Genomic DNA, 17,761 nt, shown 5'->3' with positions numbered 1-17,761 from the left:
CCCCCTGATAAATAATTATTTCTCCGGATAAAAGTGTCCCAGGCCCCTCTTAAACAAAACTTGGTCTGCTAGTAGTTGAAACACTTTAGAGAGAAATTAGAGAGTTTTTTAGCATGTCCACTGCTGTCCTTTATAATTATTGTCTATACTGACATCATTACTGAGTTTTTTTAGCAGGATATGACATCATAAAAATAATGAGTCTGAAACAAATAAATTTAGGCAATTGGTAATTGGTAATATTATAGTTTGCCAGAAAGTATGACTCAACGAGTGCTGTGTTTTGGAGATAGCCTAACTGAAGGTTATACTTTCCAGCGTAGTGGAGAATTTCACCCATACTCAACACATCTGCTAAAGCTCCTACAAGAACATTGCCAAACTGACGTGAATGTTGAAACAGCCGGTGTTTCTGGCGAAACCGTTGTACCATCAATGACACATCGTCTAGATACGTTGCTTGGAAAAACTAAGCAGCCCTATGACTGGGTAATAGTGCTAGGAGGGACTAATGACCTGGGTATGAACTTAAAATCTGACGAACTGCTTCCTCATCTGCTAAAACTGCACGACAGGGCGAAGGAAACAGGAGCAAAAACATTAGCACTTGCTATTCCTCAATTCAGATACGAGTTGTCGCCAAAAAATGAGACATACAAGAATGAGAAAGCAAAAGTTAACGAAGGTCTTAAACAGTACAGTGAAAAATCTGATTCAAGTACTTTTTTTGTCGATCTGTGGAACGGTCTTCCATTTGGAACGTTACCAGCAGAAGAAATGGACCTGTACTGGGTAGATGGATTGCACATGACTCCGCAAGGCTATGATAAAATGGCAATGATTATTTTTGAGTCTTTAAAGCTCCATATAAACACTTGATTAAATTGTATAGATTTAGAGTGTGTGTGTGTGTGTGTTAATTTTTCAATGGTCAAACATAATTATTATTTTATGTAGGTTGAGACTGAACAAGTATTATTTTGGATCTGTTTCCCCTTGCATTCGCATTAATTATCTAGCTACCTCAGCCTTTTCTGATCAGCGCAGTGGTGGATGATACGGAACAAGGTATACAAAAATAGCCAGTAGCAGCCTAGACTTCAAAGGGTTTCGCCCACACAATGTACTAGACAAACGATATTATTCTGCATTGGCAACACACAAAAAACACCACATTTGCAATATGTGAACAATCACTAGGATTAGATCTCGCTTGCCACGCTTTTTGGTTCTGTCCTAACAATTGTGAATGTGTTTTTTGTTCCTTTCTGGTGTTATTCTGTGTCTGAAGACACAGAATAACAATTGGCCTTTATAATAAGGTTTCATAATGAGGGGAACGAATAGTAATGAGAGTGGTGTGTGTGTGTGCTTGTACTTGTCAGCTAACCTAAGAGAGAAAAAAATTCGTATAAACCTAGAGCATGGACATTTAAAATGAAACGAACATATACATTGTCCCCACTAAAGTTGTGAATGAAGCTTAACCATGCACATGCATGACCTTGACGTTGTAGAGCTTAGTTTTGATAGTTATGTACCGATAGGGATATAGATCTATGCGGCCATTTTGTTCCATAGAGCTGAGTGATTCTGTTAAAATAGTTGCATGCAGTCACATCCGATGTGTTTCAAGTGTTCTCTTATAAATAAGCTCTGAAATTAATTTCACTCCAATAATGAATTTTGTAGCTCTACGTTGAACACTTTCAATGTCTTTGATGAGGAGAGGGCGCCAAATTAAAGTTGGCTACAATAGGACATTTGAGACCTGATTAGAGCATTAACCATGCAATTCTAGTATTTTCATATTCCTCTTGAGCACTGTTTTTAGCTTAGAATGATATTTATAAGTGACGTAACAATAGCAATTTACCTACCGTATCTTTTAGTTACTTCATGTGGTGTATTTAGTGTTATTGTGCTTTTCATCTCTTTTGTGGCCTTTGTGACGATGGTCATTGTACAGGTCTTGTACAGGTCTTGTCTGAGTGAGTGGTGTGGAATGAGCACTACATGGCCGGTATTTTAATTTGGCGTCTTGGACAGGAAATCCGTCATAATACTCATGCTCCATAACTCTTAAGTAAAACTCTTCACCACAGTAAAACATGCCTCAAGGCATAGTATTCAGGTGCTGCGATTACAATTATTATTGAGCAATATTTTGATAGTAATAATTATGGTAGAATCAGGACTGTGTAACTGTGCTATAGGCTGCGTTCACTCCAATGTTCCATGGGTTGGGCTGTACTTCCTCGTATTCAGCTGGTTCTGCTGGGTTGTTCATCTGATCCATTGCTAGAGATGATCGTTTGTGCATGATCAGGCATGCTCCACATACCCCTACTGCTAGTCCAATTAGTGCTGATGAAATGAATGTCACCACTAAACTAATAGCAAGTTGTATTGTGCTGAACATCACAGTGCCCTGTGCACCTGAGAATTGTGGAATGATAGTAAGTATAGAAGCTGATCGTATACCCGTGCTCACTTGTTGTGGTGCACTGAAAAGTTGCTGGGTCTGGACTCCAAATGAGTGTGCTCATGCACGTGGCTGTCACCAATCCACTCGGCTCAAACCCTGGGCCACATTGAAATGTCACTGTCGAGCCTACTAGTCTGTTCCCCATTGGTCCAATCAACCCACTGCTGGGAGCAACCGGTGTGGGGCATCTACCTGTTGTGAATTGTTATTAAAGCAGTGCTTCATTCAAAGCAGCTAGTACTTCATTCATACATAAGAATTTGACCTTTGACGCACCAACTTGAAAAGTGAATACTCCAGGTGTTGTGCTCATTCCAATACAATTGGTGGCCACAACACAGACGTTATATAGCACATTGTATTCTGCCCCGAATACAATTGCAGTGGTAGTGGAGACGACACTAGCGGGGAGCTGTACTGGAGGGGAGATAGTCACTGTGTAGCTAACAATATTAGCACCACCAGTGTTATTTGGAGCATTCCAACCCAGAGTCACATCCACTGAGCTGCTGGAAATCAGTCGGTTCAGTTGATAGAAGCTATGTGGTGCTGATGGGGTACCTGAATAGCATCGGTAATTAATGTATTTGGCTGCATGTGCAGGTGTATAGTACTTACTAGCTATTTGAATGATCAAGATTCCAATGTCTGTACTTCCCAAGCCACGACATGATACCCTGGCTCCTTCCAGAGAATTTGAAATAGATACTACTAACAAGGCTGTGAAATTTCCAGTTATTGTGTTGCTGTTGAATATGCCTATTGCTGTTTCTCCTCCGATACGCCTTGTTGCTGTTCTTGTAGTGCTGGAGACATCCACAAAGTAAATAAAGTCTTCTCCGCTGGGAAGTATTCGCCATTCAGCTCTATCCCCTGCCCCCTTGCACGTGAAGGTTTGAAGTCCTGGACAAGCTCTGTCACTGTAGCTGGTGGTGAGTTGAGAGTAGACTGTGTCTGTAATAGTTTCCATATAAACATAATGTATAACAAAATGTATATAGTCTCACCTCCAATAATAATTACTAAGCAGAAGACAAGCAATACTTTTTTTAGTGAACTCATGGTTATTTTTCCCACTAGTGTGAGATGCTGTTAAAATTATATTTGTATAGAGCCATTGCAAACATGATTGTACCGGAAAACATGTCACATTATGGAAGTTGAACTGTAAACATTGGTATGAATCCAGTTCGTGTTTCTATACTTGTATACGATTATCCTTGTACACTAAACAAGTTTAGGACAATAATGCGGAACTTTTCTCATCAATATTAAGTTTATTTCTGGGTGTGTGACAACATGTTGTTTGTATGAATGAGATTCTGTAAATAGAAACCTTGCACATAAACCGGTTAGATACATTTTCTACACATGTGAAAGCTAATCTGTGTGCACTGATGATCTTAAAATACAAGGTCGCAGAAGTGCTAGAATGTCTATTTGAATCCTCTTTATTTCGTGTTTATGTAATAAGTATTGTACTGATATTCCTACCCATGGTGCTGCAAATCTGTATAGCGGGAAATTTTCGTGAGATGCAAAAATTTCGCATTTTTCAAGGGCAGAGCAGTTAATGCGAAAACTCCCACGTACCGGCGTTTCACATGCAAAGCTATTGGTGGGCGTGGTTTCTTGGCATTGAAACGCAAATATTATAACCCACAAACATTTCTTCTCTGTACATAAATCTACGTGACTTAAATTGTGTAATTATATCTCTGTAACGCTGTAGATGGTCCCCCGAACTATCTATGGCAGCGATATTTGGTCCTCCCTAGCCAATGAGAGCAGGCTGTAGCATACTATAGCTAGCCTGTTTGCATACACATCACGATCAAGATTGAAGAGAACAGACTGAGAGTATATTAATAGAGAAAGCAGGCTAGATGGCGTATAGATATATACACTCAAGAACTTTATATCCTGAGGCTACAAAGAATGAGAAGAGAGTGATCAGAAGGAAAGCAACTAACTACACTGGATGTTGTTGATGAGGTTTGCATTACCTAGTCTATAAAGCTTAAGTTACTATTATTAGTAATTTTTAGCGTTTTCATAATTTTATACGGTACAAGATTTTGGCGGATTTGCAGCAAAATTCATTATTGGTCAATAAGTATGAGTTTTAAGGTTGAATGAAACATACGTTTGGAGTCAGATATAGATGAAAAAAGGGCTATCTTGCTTAGCATAATAATTATTATATTCTCAAAAGTACATTTTCGATTTATTATTAGCGTAGACATAATAATTTTATTGTTATTACAAATTTTCTAAAATTCTTTAAAATTGGAAAACAAGCTTACTTCTGGAGTTGCTGCTTCTCTCTACAACGTACTAAATTAAGTACATCCAGGTTTTCATGATGTTTGGACTGCCAGAGTCATCACTTCCAATCAGGGTGGAGAGTTTCACAATGATATGGATGATAAGACTAATGGTAATTAATATTGGGTATTCAACATCGGTCTCCTTACCACCCGCATGCAGGTGTGATAATATAATAGTGTGATAATAATTATAATAGTGCGTACATATAATTATACACACATTTTTGACATTGCTTACATGTAAATTATTGCTGCAGGCAAATGGACTTAGTTGAGCAGTTCAACCAAACCATCCAAACCATGCTTGTGAAGTTTGTTGATACAACAGAATTATCTTGTAATACGCCTACAACACATCGAAGCATTCTCCTTTAGAAGTTATGTCATCCCGTAAGGGTGGTGTGTTACCGGTATAGACATATTAATATTTCAAACTGCTCTGTCAAATTGATTGTAGCTTTCCTATATAGAGTGAAAAATATATTACATCGAAGGCTACAACTGGAGGCAAAAATAACAAGCAAAAAACAAAAGACTGACATGAAAATGACAGTGACAGTATTACAGACATAACAGTATTAGGACAATATCCAAAAAACAACAAGTGAGTGAGCAGCAGCAACTATATAGTAAGTACTATAAGAAAGTAGTCCCCAAGAGACTTAAAACTAAGTACACTGCAGAATTCCGGAACTTGAATTGCCAACCTGGCACCGTCCAATGCAAGTATAATTATGGGATTGAACTATTCTTGAAACGCATAGTTGCCGACCTTATGTTCTACAAAGCCTTGGTCATTCTGGAGTGGAACTTGAATGCCAACCTGGCACTGTCCGATAAGTTCCGTCCGGTATATGTATATGCAGATCTACGAAGGAAATGACGTATCTGCAGTTTATCATGACTTTGATCTATATATCATGTACTTCAAGTGTATGATGATTTATGAAAGAAGGTACATACAATTAACTGTTGAGTTACATTTATAATTGCTATAAATTGAAACCAACTGGAGTCAGTGCAGAAATTTGCCGCGAGAGACTATGCACCAAACATTGGGGTGACCCCGTTCTCAACAGAAGTAACATTGTGTCGCAGAATTCTCGGAGGCCTTCCCCTCGCCAGATTTACACTCCACCCCCACCCAAAACCTAACCAGTATGACAAACTTCCTTTCGCTAAGACAGTTTTCTTCCATGCAGTCGTCATACATTAGCTTTCAGTTGCTAGATCTACTTGGTTTTGTCCTAAAAAAAAAAAAGGAAAGAATATTGTTCTACATGTATTATTAAACTATACACAGGGTCTGCAGCACATTATTTTGGGCCTTCTCTCTTTCTTTCTTTGTTCCTACAATCCTGTCTATAGGCCACAGGCTTGTTCCCAGGCCGAGTTATCTCTAAAATAACGCTAGATCTAGGTCGCCACCAAGGATCTAGATAGGATATATCATAGATGATACAGTACTGAGTATCATCTATGGATATATCTAGCCTCGATTCAAGGCCGATTAAATTGAATCGAGGCTAGGATATATCCAGAACTAGCCCCCAGACTCGAACTCGACTAGACTATACTAGCACTGCACTGGCACCGTAGGCAAGTGAGTTAGAAGTTTTTTTCAATTCTGGTGTGTGCAGTAGATTTTGCAGTAGATTTTCTCAGAGTAAAAATGGATAAATCAATGTGTAAGTATGGTCGAGAGTGCTACCGAAAGAATCCTGAGCATTTCAAGCAGTTCAGTCATCCAGGTATATATATTAAGTCAAAAGTATTATATCACATACTATAGTAATAGATGTAATTACAGCGCCAGAAAAATGTTACATTCAGAGTGCTAGTGGCTAGGCCCTAGTCGGGCGCTGCCGCCCTCTACCGTTGCCCGGATCCGCGGAAGGAGGTCGGGAATCAAGCCTATCCACAGTTTTGTTCTCCACCAGCTCCAATCAGATTGCAGTATCTTAAGTGGATTGATCACACCCACTCAACTTTACCACATGTGAATTTTGCACACGTTGGATTGACTGTGAGGCGTGGCTAACACCCACTTTAATAATTATCGCTATTGGCTAGCGCCCACATAGAATGAATGATATTCATGATACTATTGCGTAACAGGCCAGAACAAAACTGTGGATAGGCTTGATTCCCGACCTCCTTCAGGGAGGGCGGTGGCGCTCGTCTAGGCATAGTGGCACCATAGATAAAAGAAGTGGAAACACTTAATCTAGCGCCTTGAAAACTATCCGCGTTGCGCTCTGGGGCTAATCCCCATTGTTGAAGATGTTTGAATTTTCCAAAACAGCCATAGAAGTAGTTTCCTGGGGGTAGGGAGCACAACACGGCTGCTCAGATGGGAGCACGTGATCCGTTTCCAATCCATGTAGCTCTTTTATCTATGGTGGCACTAGTCTGGGCCAGACCTTTTCTCAGGGGGGAAGAAGAGTAAAGGTCTGCTAAGGACAACCTCTCATAAAGGGCACTAGATCTAGCTATGGCACCCATTGAAATCACTATTTAAGTACACAAAAGCAACGTCTCACAAGCGGACCTTTTTGATTCTGGACAGAGGACAGCAAAACTGCCTCGTATTATAAATGGACGAACAGGAAACCACACCCACATTTTACGTCCAATATGGCAGAGGTTATTGCTAATCATACTGCCACTATAGCGATACCGGTATGCTATAATAGCATACTGTAAGGAATATGCTTTATATCCTTGATTTCAGCAAGTTCCTTATAGCTTTTTGAACTAGAAATAGGGTCCATACAGACCATACATGAACATTTGGCTTTAAATAGTAACCACCAGAGGACAACCTCCGAAAACAGGACAAAATCTCTGCTCCCAAAGTCTCCTTTATTCGGAAGTTCCACTGTATATACGCATACGCTACTACAGTGAGCTACCTAGATTTTGACCAGTAAGCAGCTAGCTAGTGCTCCAATAATGCGTCGTGTCTCACAAACATGTATGTAAAGCTAGCTCCTTCGTGGTGCCGAAGTAGCCACACCCAGTATTGGTTCCGTGGTAGTGTACTTTCAGTATCGTTTAGCAAATTAATCGAATAGCGATTCAATTAGCGAATCGATTATCAATCGTTTTATCATTAAACATTTTTATAATTTGGCGTTCAAAATAATATAATTTGCATCAAAGGCAGCATATACCCTGAGATATCCAACAGGCATGTACGCGGTATATGTTATAGGCCTAAAAGTGAAGGCGATTGCCTTGGAATCCTTTTTGTAAGCGGTTGCACGGTTATCGTTTCTGGTATTCATTCTGAGATGGTGCTTTAATTGTGTGCTTAAATTGTGATACCACTGTAATAACATTAATAATTATGGTATGTGCAATTAAGGTCAGTTTAGGACTACTCTGTAAGATGAGGCTACTTAGCTAGATAATCAAAAGCCTTTGAGCTGGATCTATATACGTGAATTTTTTCAGCTGATGAAGAGTTGGAAGAACCGCCCAAGAAGAAACCAAGGACACATTGTACTGATGAACCAGTTCGCATTACTGACAGCAGCACTGCCTTTTTTTACTTTACCAAAGTCAGAAACATAGCCCCTCGCTTCAATGAACCCACCATGGCTATTGGAATCAAAGGTGATCTCAGTATTTACCACTATCGTGTAGCGGGTATATTTGATTTGATTTGGCGCCATATTTTGGCAATTTATTAGGGAAGCAAGGACTCAAGGTGCATGAGGGTTGCCAACTAAAAATTGCCATTACTTCAATTGCCTCATTCGCCAAATATACCGGTATAATATAATTTCCTATAATTATAATCATAGATCTGCTGTCAGAGTCTGTGGGAGACCTTGTTATGTCAGCTCAGGTATGATACTAAATTAAGGTAGAATATTATTATTGTTGTATTCCCAGTTTAACTACGTTTTTGACCTCCCTTGGCTGATCCAGCAGTATCCTGAAGCTAAACGGTTTGTTCCACAACCGACTGTGCTAATAATTATTGTGTCTTATACTGTCATGAAATCTTTTGCATATAGTTGCATCGTCTACACATGCAAAACTTGCATGTCAACATTTAATGCGTTTCCTGGTCAACATTGCTGTATGTAGTGATCATATAATTATAATCACACAAGCAAAGTTAGATTACCAATTGCGCAGTCCTAGTTACTAGTGTAGGTAGCAATTGCCCCCCCCCCCCCCACCCCCATTTACAGAACATTGCGACAGATTGATGTGTATGGCTCTCTCCTGCTTGATTGCTTCCACACCTGGTTTCCCTGACCAATCCTATAGCAACTTAAACATTGCAAATGGGCTAGAAGGTTTTTCCAGACTATTTATTGGGAGGACATTAATTCGTGGAGAGGGACAACCCAACCTTAAGCACCATCAATGTCATAGGGAGGGCCACATGCATTTGAGTCGATATTGTGTTGTTAGCATATCGGAGTGTTGAGCATCAGTAGATGTAATTAACAAGATTGCTCATAGAGCATTCACCTCACAGCGGCAAACGGATTATTTTACCATGATCTTAACATTATGAATGAAGGAATGATCGTGAATCTATAAAGCAACAATTAGATCAATTAGAAACAGTGTTTTTTGTTGCCTTCAAAGACTGCCTACAAGTTCAACTATAAGTAGCTTATTTTTCAACCACTGTCTCATTAGCAGTCCGTGAAAGTGTTTAGTTCGCTGTGTCCACACACACACACACCAATCACTTCACCCCTGCTGCGCACGCAGGGAGTAATTACGTCAATCTGTTCTACCACCACAGGAGTACACCAATGCTTATTGTTTACGGGGACCAAAGAGAAACTACTCTACAACTAAGGAGGGATGCAAAGCTGTTTCCAAACATAACCCTCTTTCCTGTGCGTTATTTGCACTTGCATTCCTTGTTGATCTCTTTTTTATACAGGCAAGATTGGAAATCATGTTTGGAACTCATCACAGGTTTGAAACTTTTGCATACAACTGTAAAGTAAACCTATACTTCTTTTTGGTATTCCTCTCTATTAATTTTCTCCTAAGAAGTTTATTTTCTGCACAGTCCATTACTGTCCTATCTCTCGCAATAAAAAACTTGTTGTGAAAGAAAGCAGGTGTCCTTGAATCGAATGCCAGTCGATGGAGGTCACCACTAATTGTCACAATGCATATGTCGTGTACATTCCAGCCACTACAAATATCCCGCCAACATATGTTATTCGTTAGCCATATGTACTTACCAATGGTAGTAGTTTGATATAATTCTCGTTTTTGCTACCACCTGCGGGAAAAAGTAGAAGTAATTTATTCATGAATCAAATTAAATCACCGCGGGTGCTGCCTCGGTGGAGACGCCAAACCTTTACATGAAGCTATTATAGTATACCCTTGCTAATCCGGACCCCCTTTAGTCTGAAACCTCGCAAATCAAAACAAAATGGCAAAATAAAAATAAGAGGGGCATGTCAGTTAACTGAATCAGCAATAATTTATTCTCCGCACAATGGCCACTGCCAGAGCCACTGCAAGAGAGCTCACAGCATAGATAGAAGGAAAGGGATTAGCAACGGAGTGCACTTCCGGTACCATCCGTGTTTCGCCTCGAGGCTTACTTCTAACGTGGGAGTCTAAACATGAATAATTCATGAGAATTGTTTTTGCCGCCTGTAAAAAAAGTCTACAAGCAGTTCTACTACTAACATCAACTTCACGTCATTTGTGTGGCCATTTGGGACATAGCACACTACTTAATAACACAACCTTAGCTATATCATAGGTGCTATAGGAGCACAAGTATGAAAAAGCCTCTGACAGACGCTCTGTGTACCTCTAGCTACTTCACGAAAATCAAGATTATATTTTATTCATTTTTAAATGATACCTACCATCAGGGGGCATGTGTTTAAGTGTTGGAGGGGTCTTTGAGAAATAGGCGTTAGACACAATAAGTTTCCCGGGAGTTTTAGGGCGAAACACGGATGGTTTCAGGCCCATCTGTGTACACTCAATGTAAAAGCATCACGTGAACTGCTTCCGTTGCCAATCCCTTTCTCTTCTATCTATGGTTTCAGTGCTTGGTTTCAGTGCTTGGTAAGCGTGAAAAGACGGAGATAGATGTCTGACTGACGATAATTGGCAGCTTACTTCTCATGACCACCACTCCGTCCGCAACAAGTTATTTTTTCAAAATTTTTGGGAGCTGTTACTTTCTTACCCATCTGTAGTAGCTGGGCATAGCCCGGCACCCATTTCCAACGAGTGGCCGGGGGACATGCTTGTGTAGGATTTGTACTGCTGTGTTATGCAATACTGCTCTGTAAGCATCATGAATAAACCGCACGTCCGGTTATGAATATCGTTAGCTTAGAAATACTGCAATCTGATTGGGCTGCACTCTTCAGTGCAGCAGTACAAATCCTATATAAGCATGTCCCCTGGCCACCAGCTACATCTGTAGATCCATGTATAGTTAGTTTTGTGTAAAATCGTCCTGTGCTTCGTGTAATAGCCGCCGATTATAGGTGTCTGTCGAAAATTGATTACTTACTCTAGGTACAGAAACATCCTAAAATAGCGAAAAAGAATGTTCTGTACCTCTTCTAGCAATCCAAACCAAATTTAACCTATAAGGTCTGAATTTTCCAAAACAACCCATAAGTAGTTTTCCCGGGCCGGGGCAGGGAGCGAAACACGGCTGTATCATGTGCATTTTATATGCAGCTTATGTGAGGTGAGTCACTGACCCGTTGCCAATCTTTTATCTATGGTAAAAGTCGATGCCTGCAGCAATCAAAACAGTATATGTGTATAATCTGTAGATAGCATTTGCTGGAATCATTTTGTGTTTAGCCGTATATCTATATACACTGATGGCAACTCTGTAAGGCAACATACAACATGAACAGTTGATCTTGATCTTGGCTAGCTTATACATGTCTTAGCCTCGAAATCTTGAGCCTCTCTTCAATTAGAGAAAATTCGAGCCTGTAAAGGTCCTCTGCACTGTAATAATTTCTTGAACAGTTTATGCATGGCAAATACAATTGAAGTAAGGCTAGAATAAAATCTTTAACAGTCGATCGCTGCTAGCTGAAATATTGTTCGACCCCCCCCCCCCCCCGACCAAATAATTATTATGGTTTTTTCCTGACATTTTGGTCCGGGGGCAGAGGAGGTATGACACGGACACGCGTGCCTCAATTTAGCAATTAGCCTCTGCAATAACGTTGTGGGCGGATAATAATGCCCATGCTCAACGTTATTGCTAAATCGAGGCACGCGTGTCGTACCTCCTCTGGTCCGAGGGGGACCAAGTATTTTGTGACGGGTCCCTCGAATCATTGTGCGCACAGTCGTAATCTCTCTGAGCATAATCTATGCACAATGTCAGGGTGATCAGTTCAGAATTATGCATACCTGTTCTTACGAAGTACAGGTACAAGTATGTCTGTAATGTTTATGCCTGCAGCAAGATGATGTTTCTGCGATATAAAAGTGGAATGCGTGTCATTGTTCACACTGCAAATCTGATTGCTAAAGACTGGGATCAAAAAACTCAGGGGTACAGTCTCTCTGTAATGAATCTACTAATGTAAATCCCGCTTACGCAGAGTTTGGATCAGTCCAATGTTTCCCTCATCCAACACTACAACCCGGCCCAGTTCTTATTTATCACAACCATCCTCTTCGACAGCTAGTCACTGCACTAATTTCCAACACGATCTGCTTGTATGCACGCCCATAAAAACTAGTATAGAATTATCATCCTATTTGTGTTTGTAGGAATACCTCGACGCATATGGTGGATCTGCTCTAAATGAGTGGAAGAAATGGATCAGGAATCATGATATGAGCTCCGCCAGGTTTGTCGGTTCTCATGAATATTTTATATAGCAACTTTTTTGTGTTTAGAGTACGACTGATAGCATCTGTGCCTGGCGCTCATACTGGAAGTAGCATGCACAAATGGGGGCACTTAAAGCTACGAAAGGTTTGTTGTTTTGTTCTATTCTGTAGTATTTGCGACTGACCATGGTTAATGTATAGGTCTTATCTGAGTTTGTCTCTGAGAGTGGTGTGGATGAGCACTGGCCAGTGGTGGGTCAGTTTTCCAGTATTGGGTCTCTGGGACCTGGTAGCAACTGGCTCTGTGCTGAGTGGCTCCAAAGCCTTTCATCCTCATTTACTACTAGAGGTTGTCTCAGTCAAAAGAATCCTGATTTAAAACTAGTAAGTTTGCAGTATATAGTTTGTTAATCGCTGATAGAGAATGCACTTAAATTGTTCAATTGCAATGTACAATATCTTCTGTATCCGTCAATTTCCAGATATTTCCATCTGTTGACAATGTGAGAAGAAGTCTGGAAGGATACATAGGTGGGCATCGATCAGTAAGATTATGCTCAAGCCACTGCCTATCATTAATTTTATTAGCCTATGTACAGATTGCCTGTATACAGTAGACTCTCGCTATTCCGGCTGTCTGAAGTACGGCCACTCGCTATTTCATTTACCGGCCAGTGCTGGCTATCCCAAACAAGGTTTTCAATGTAATTTTAGACGTATATTACGGCCGGATATGACGTTTTGGGTGTGGTTTAGCAAATAAAATTGGATTACATAGAGAACAGAATAATTCTTTATCCTTCATTATCCTCAAGACAAGAACCGCAAAAGTAGTCATTAGATTCGAGGTAAGGTCACCGTGGCTATTTCCTGAGCTACAGCCACCTCGCTATTCCGGCCAAGCTGCATGGTCCCAAGAGTGACCGGATTAACGAGAGTCTACTGTACATGTATAATTATTATATTCCTTATTTTCAGGTATAATAGTGTATTTTTGTAGCCGTTCAGCTCATTTTCTGCAAAGTGTTTTAATGAGATTCATTGCATCTTCCAATTGTACACATTTTTTGCGATTTTACTCTCATTAATAACCATGAAAATATTATCACCTTTGTATTTCAATCATGCAGGTGTATTACCAAACATAAACCACATCCCAACGTTATACAAGTAGCTAGCCTATTGTCCCCAGGCCAATTTTCTTTGGTAGAACGGAGTGAGAAAAATATTTTCTTTCCATTCTATTGTGAGGCTAACAAGCCTCGAATTCAAGCCTTGTCCCCAGGCCGGTTTTCTTTGGTAGAACGAAGAGTTAATTCCTTCCTTTCTATTGCAAGGCTAACAATGCCAGTATGAATGTACAGTACTCCTTCCTATAAGGTCTCAATTGTTTAATATACTACTGACCTTTCCATATACATAATTACATTGTATGCATGCATGCATGTAGCTGGAGGTTCGATACCTTATTCGGTGCAGAATGCACAAAAGCAGCTCTATCTCAAGAGCTACATGTGGTGAGAAAACATTTTGTGATGGTTGTAATATCACATTGTAGTTCACTGCAACATTTCAACTACAGTCAGTGGAAAGCCGAAAGGACTGGAAGGACGCACGCTGCTCCTCATATCAAGACATATACAAGGCTATCTCCAGACTGCCTAAAAGCACTCTGGTTTCTAGTAACAAGGTGATTATTGCATATTCACTGTCAAGACAAAATTCGCAAATCATTCAGTGCCAACTTGTCAAAGGCAGCATGGGGCTGCTTTGAGAAAAAAGGAACACAGCTCAAGATCAGATCATACGAGATTGGAGTGCTCTTTTTGCCATCTGATTTTGTATGTTTATTAAAGTGACGTTTTAATTTTATTGAATGTTATTTTCAGAGCCCTGCTGGTACTGTTTTCAGTCTTCCAAGTGATAAAATGTCAGGTATGCTATATAACCAGTGTCTTTTCTTTCACATGTATACCTGAGGCTATACAGATTCAAGTGACAAAAGTGATTCCGAAGTGCATTTGCGATGTTCTCCGTTTGATATTCCTCTGACCAAGTATTCAGCCAAAGGTGAGTAACGTACGTATATACACTAATTTCTGCATATCAAATTCACTGTTTTGTCGTAACAATTGTAGATGAACCGTGGGTATGGAACACTCAGTATCATGATCCCGATCGCTGTGGTAACATGTGGACACCTCCCAAGTAACATTTAGGAAATTTATAACAGATTAATTATGATGCAAGCTGTGCAGATAAAGTTAATATTAATTATAACAACGGGTTCCCTGGCTCGAATCATTGCTCATTGATGCATGATACTATAAACGGGTACTCATAATTTTTAGCAAATTTGTGATTAACGCTAAATTATGTCCGCGCTAATAATAAAACGCATAATTTAGAAATCTCATTAATTTTTATTGAGAGAATAATTATATTAAACGGAGATTGGAAACACCTATCTGGCTGGCCAATGTATTAGAGGCTAGTTATGGTCGCATGACAGGAAGCTCTATTGGAATTCCGAGAATATTTAAAAAACTCACACATAATTATAAACACATCTTTGACAAATAATTATTGTGCTAATGAATTTGCTGCAAATCCGCCAAAATTAGCACTCTAAAAACAGGGAAAACTCTAAAATTACTTTCCCGTCGTCAATAGTTACCTTAAGGTATTATAATATACAATACAAGCAAGACTCAGTGATGTAAAAGTTGAACATCTAACTAGTTAATTTACAGAGTAGTATCCATATTTTGTCATAAATTTTGTTTGCCGTACTTCAGAAACTAGTAGGGCTCTACAAAGAAACAGCTCAATGATTATTATGCATGAATAAGGCCTTTAAGGTTACGGTAAACATTTTGCTCATGAATATTCATTATTTTCTTATAATGATTTTTGTGAAACTATAAATGCCATAAGAGAAGTTTGAAGCACACATGATACATATATCGGTGTATCAATCTGTATGATAATTATTATGTAGACTAACTCCACTTAAAATGGCGGCCAAAGCCAAGGAAAACAGCCTCTTGTGAGCTTTCAGTAGCCTTTTTTCGAAATATCTCTTCGACCCGCCCTGCATATAGTGAAGCCTGTACCTAAGCTTTATAGTAAAAATGTCTATTCGAGCCATGAAGTGACTACTGCGTTTCAGCTGGACTTCCAGCTCATTCTAGCTGGAAAAGATCACTAGATCTAGCTCATGAATAATTAATGAGCAAACGGTTGACCGTAACCTTAAGTGTTGGCCAATAAACATGCTTCATATATGTACATGTAGGTTGGTCGTAAACACTTACACTATAAGTGTACTATTTAAAACTTACATCACAAGAGGTGCTGCCACCACATTGAAGCCGGCCATCACAAAATATATTGATCCTGAATTACAAAGCAGTTTTATATCGAGCATTACTGGAAGAATAAGTGGCCACAAGAGACTCGCTAGTAGAGCAGCTACAGACTCTGAAGACACAACCACAGAGAACAGAGCACCTGCAGTTAGACCTTCTATCATGTAACCTCTCAAACACGTTGACGCAAATACAATTTTATATCACGTTAAGTTCCCCCGTGTTATATTATTTTATTACACATTAGCGTATAGCCTCGAGGCAGGATTTAGAAAGGGTCGACATGATAACACACATAGCATGCATGAGATTCCTCGAGTTTTATGCAATATACAGCCTTGTGCTTGTTCCTCATAAAACACTCAGTCTTGTGCTACAGTATATCTATTACTGTATAGGTAGTATTCACCCACTTACCTTGCTGCTCTGGTGAAACTAACTTGGATAACATTGTTCTCAGTGAGGCAAAACCCATCACTTGAACTCCATGTACAAGTGCAACTACAGAAGTAATGGGTGAATAAGATACGCATGTGTTGATTATACTTACTGAAATATATCTCCATATTTGTTCTTGCAAATCCCATCAGCATATTTGCAGCAAACTGAAAGAAAACACCAAGAAAGGCATTTACTGAATCTGGTAATTTCAAAACAACACTTGTTACAAATATTACAGCTGAAGCACATATCGCACTGGACAATGAAACGAGTGCTTGGTAAATACCGATAGTTACAGGTTCAGCATCAAATGGCGGTGACTTCAAAAAGTAAACAATTACTAGTGAGCTGCCAACAGCATTTATAAATAGAATGTCCAAAGTTATAACTGCAGCCCATCGTTTCCAAAGTGAGGGACCCTTAGCAAACAGCTTGAGCCCGTTCAATAAAACTGTGTACAGCTGTGGATGGGTTTCTTTCGCTTTAACCTTGTCTTTATCCGTTAAGGATTCTTTGACAAGAATAAGAATCCAAGCCACAATTCCAATTGAACAACCCATAACGAGCCACATTGGAGGAATAAAATCACAATTGGTATTACTAAGCCATAGCCCACACAAAAAGCTCCCTAGTGCTACACCTACTTCAAACATGGCACAAGTATAACCTATTCGAAATGATCTCCACCTTTTTGAGCTTACGTCGGACACATAGGAAAAGGCACCAGCCAGAATACCAGTTATGTCACCGCATACACCAGACAAAAGGTTGGCAAGAATAAACCAGTATGGGCTCAGATTTTGCATAGTGATTATCACTGCTAATACCGACTGCAACGCCAACCCAATGGCTGAAACAAGCAGCACAGCCTTACGTCCATACCGGTCTGACAGAGGACCAATAATAAAAACAATAATTATCGAAGGTACTCGATTTGCCAGCTGTCCATATGAAAGTAAAGTGTTCGAGAGAGATTGAACCTGATGACTCCCTGCTTCGCTAGCATATTTCACAATTTCAGAGTTGTTGAGGCAATACGGTTGCGAACTATTTAACAAGGGGAAGCTTGTATCTTGCAATAGACTCGTTCCAAATCTCACATAGTAGTATTGCTGGTACAGTGGTGCATAGAATGACCAAACAAACATATAGAGAAAAACCAATGGCTCCACTTTAATCTTTGCATTCCACAGTGTTGCGAATAGATGTTTCAGGGTAGAAATCATTTTTGGAACAACAGCCATGACAGCGCTACGCTTGCAATTGCAAGGTCACCTTTCGGCCTTGCATGTGCT

The 17,761-nt window shown here is 39.8% G+C and overlaps 3 protein-coding genes across 9 annotated transcripts; 1 reads left to right on the top strand and 2 right to left on the bottom strand.

Moving 5' to 3' along the window:
* Positions 1-1,899: 1,899 nt before the first annotated feature.
* LOC135349058 (uncharacterized) lies at positions 1,900-12,423 on the bottom strand. The gene is made up of 6 exons (XM_064547532.1): positions 10,050-12,423; positions 3,496-5,280; positions 3,107-3,442; positions 2,765-3,049; positions 2,495-2,680; positions 1,900-2,439 (listed from the first exon to the last, which is right to left on the bottom strand). Exons 2-6 carry the CDS (start codon positions 3,548-3,550, stop codon positions 2,192-2,194), a joined length of 1,110 nt encoding a protein of 369 aa, XP_064403602.1. The 5' UTR covers positions 3,551-5,280; positions 10,050-12,423; the 3' UTR covers positions 1,900-2,191.
* Positions 6,336-14,948, top strand: LOC135349055 (tyrosyl-DNA phosphodiesterase 1-like). 6 transcript variants are annotated; one of them, XM_064547521.1, is made up of 19 exons: positions 6,336-6,421; positions 6,474-6,569; positions 8,278-8,439; positions 8,631-8,674; positions 8,722-8,777; positions 9,596-9,692; positions 9,740-9,774; positions 12,278-12,370; positions 12,420-12,537; positions 12,592-12,671; positions 12,721-12,799; positions 12,856-13,038; positions 13,137-13,185; positions 14,105-14,171; positions 14,237-14,344; positions 14,393-14,495; positions 14,544-14,589; positions 14,644-14,724; positions 14,793-14,948. In XM_064547521.1, exons 2-19 carry the CDS (start codon positions 6,491-6,493, stop codon positions 14,864-14,866), a joined length of 1,554 nt encoding a protein of 517 aa, XP_064403591.1. In that variant the 5' UTR covers positions 6,336-6,421; positions 6,474-6,490; the 3' UTR covers positions 14,867-14,948. The 6 variants fall into 6 exon arrangements, with proteins under 6 accessions (XP_064403591.1, XP_064403593.1, XP_064403592.1 ...); XM_064547523.1 differs by having other exon boundaries at positions 6,471-6,569; positions 8,761-8,777; XM_064547522.1 differs by having other exon boundaries at positions 6,471-6,569; positions 14,105-14,168.
* Positions 9,687-17,748, bottom strand: LOC135349056 (proton-coupled folate transporter-like). Of its 2 annotated transcripts, none has more exons than XM_064547528.1 (4): positions 16,576-17,748; positions 16,443-16,526; positions 15,999-16,167; positions 9,687-10,090 (listed from the first exon to the last, which is right to left on the bottom strand). In XM_064547528.1, the coding sequence occupies exons 1-4, from the start codon at positions 17,708-17,710 to the stop codon at positions 10,084-10,086; spliced, it is 1,395 nt and encodes a 464-aa protein (XP_064403598.1). In that variant the 5' UTR covers positions 17,711-17,748; the 3' UTR covers positions 9,687-10,083. The 2 variants fall into 2 exon arrangements, with proteins under 2 accessions (XP_064403598.1, XP_064403597.1); XM_064547527.1 differs by lacking the exon at positions 9,687-10,090 and adding an exon at positions 15,321-15,466.
* Positions 17,749-17,761: the final 13 nt, after the last annotated feature.

Source organism: Halichondria panicea, chromosome 15 (genome assembly GCF_963675165.1).
Source record: "Halichondria panicea chromosome 15, odHalPani1.1, whole genome shotgun sequence".
In the NCBI taxonomy this organism is placed as follows: domain Eukaryota; kingdom Metazoa; phylum Porifera; class Demospongiae; order Suberitida; family Halichondriidae; genus Halichondria; species Halichondria panicea.
Note: the sequence above shows the minus strand (reverse complement) of the source record. Positions and strands in the feature narration are given on the sequence as shown.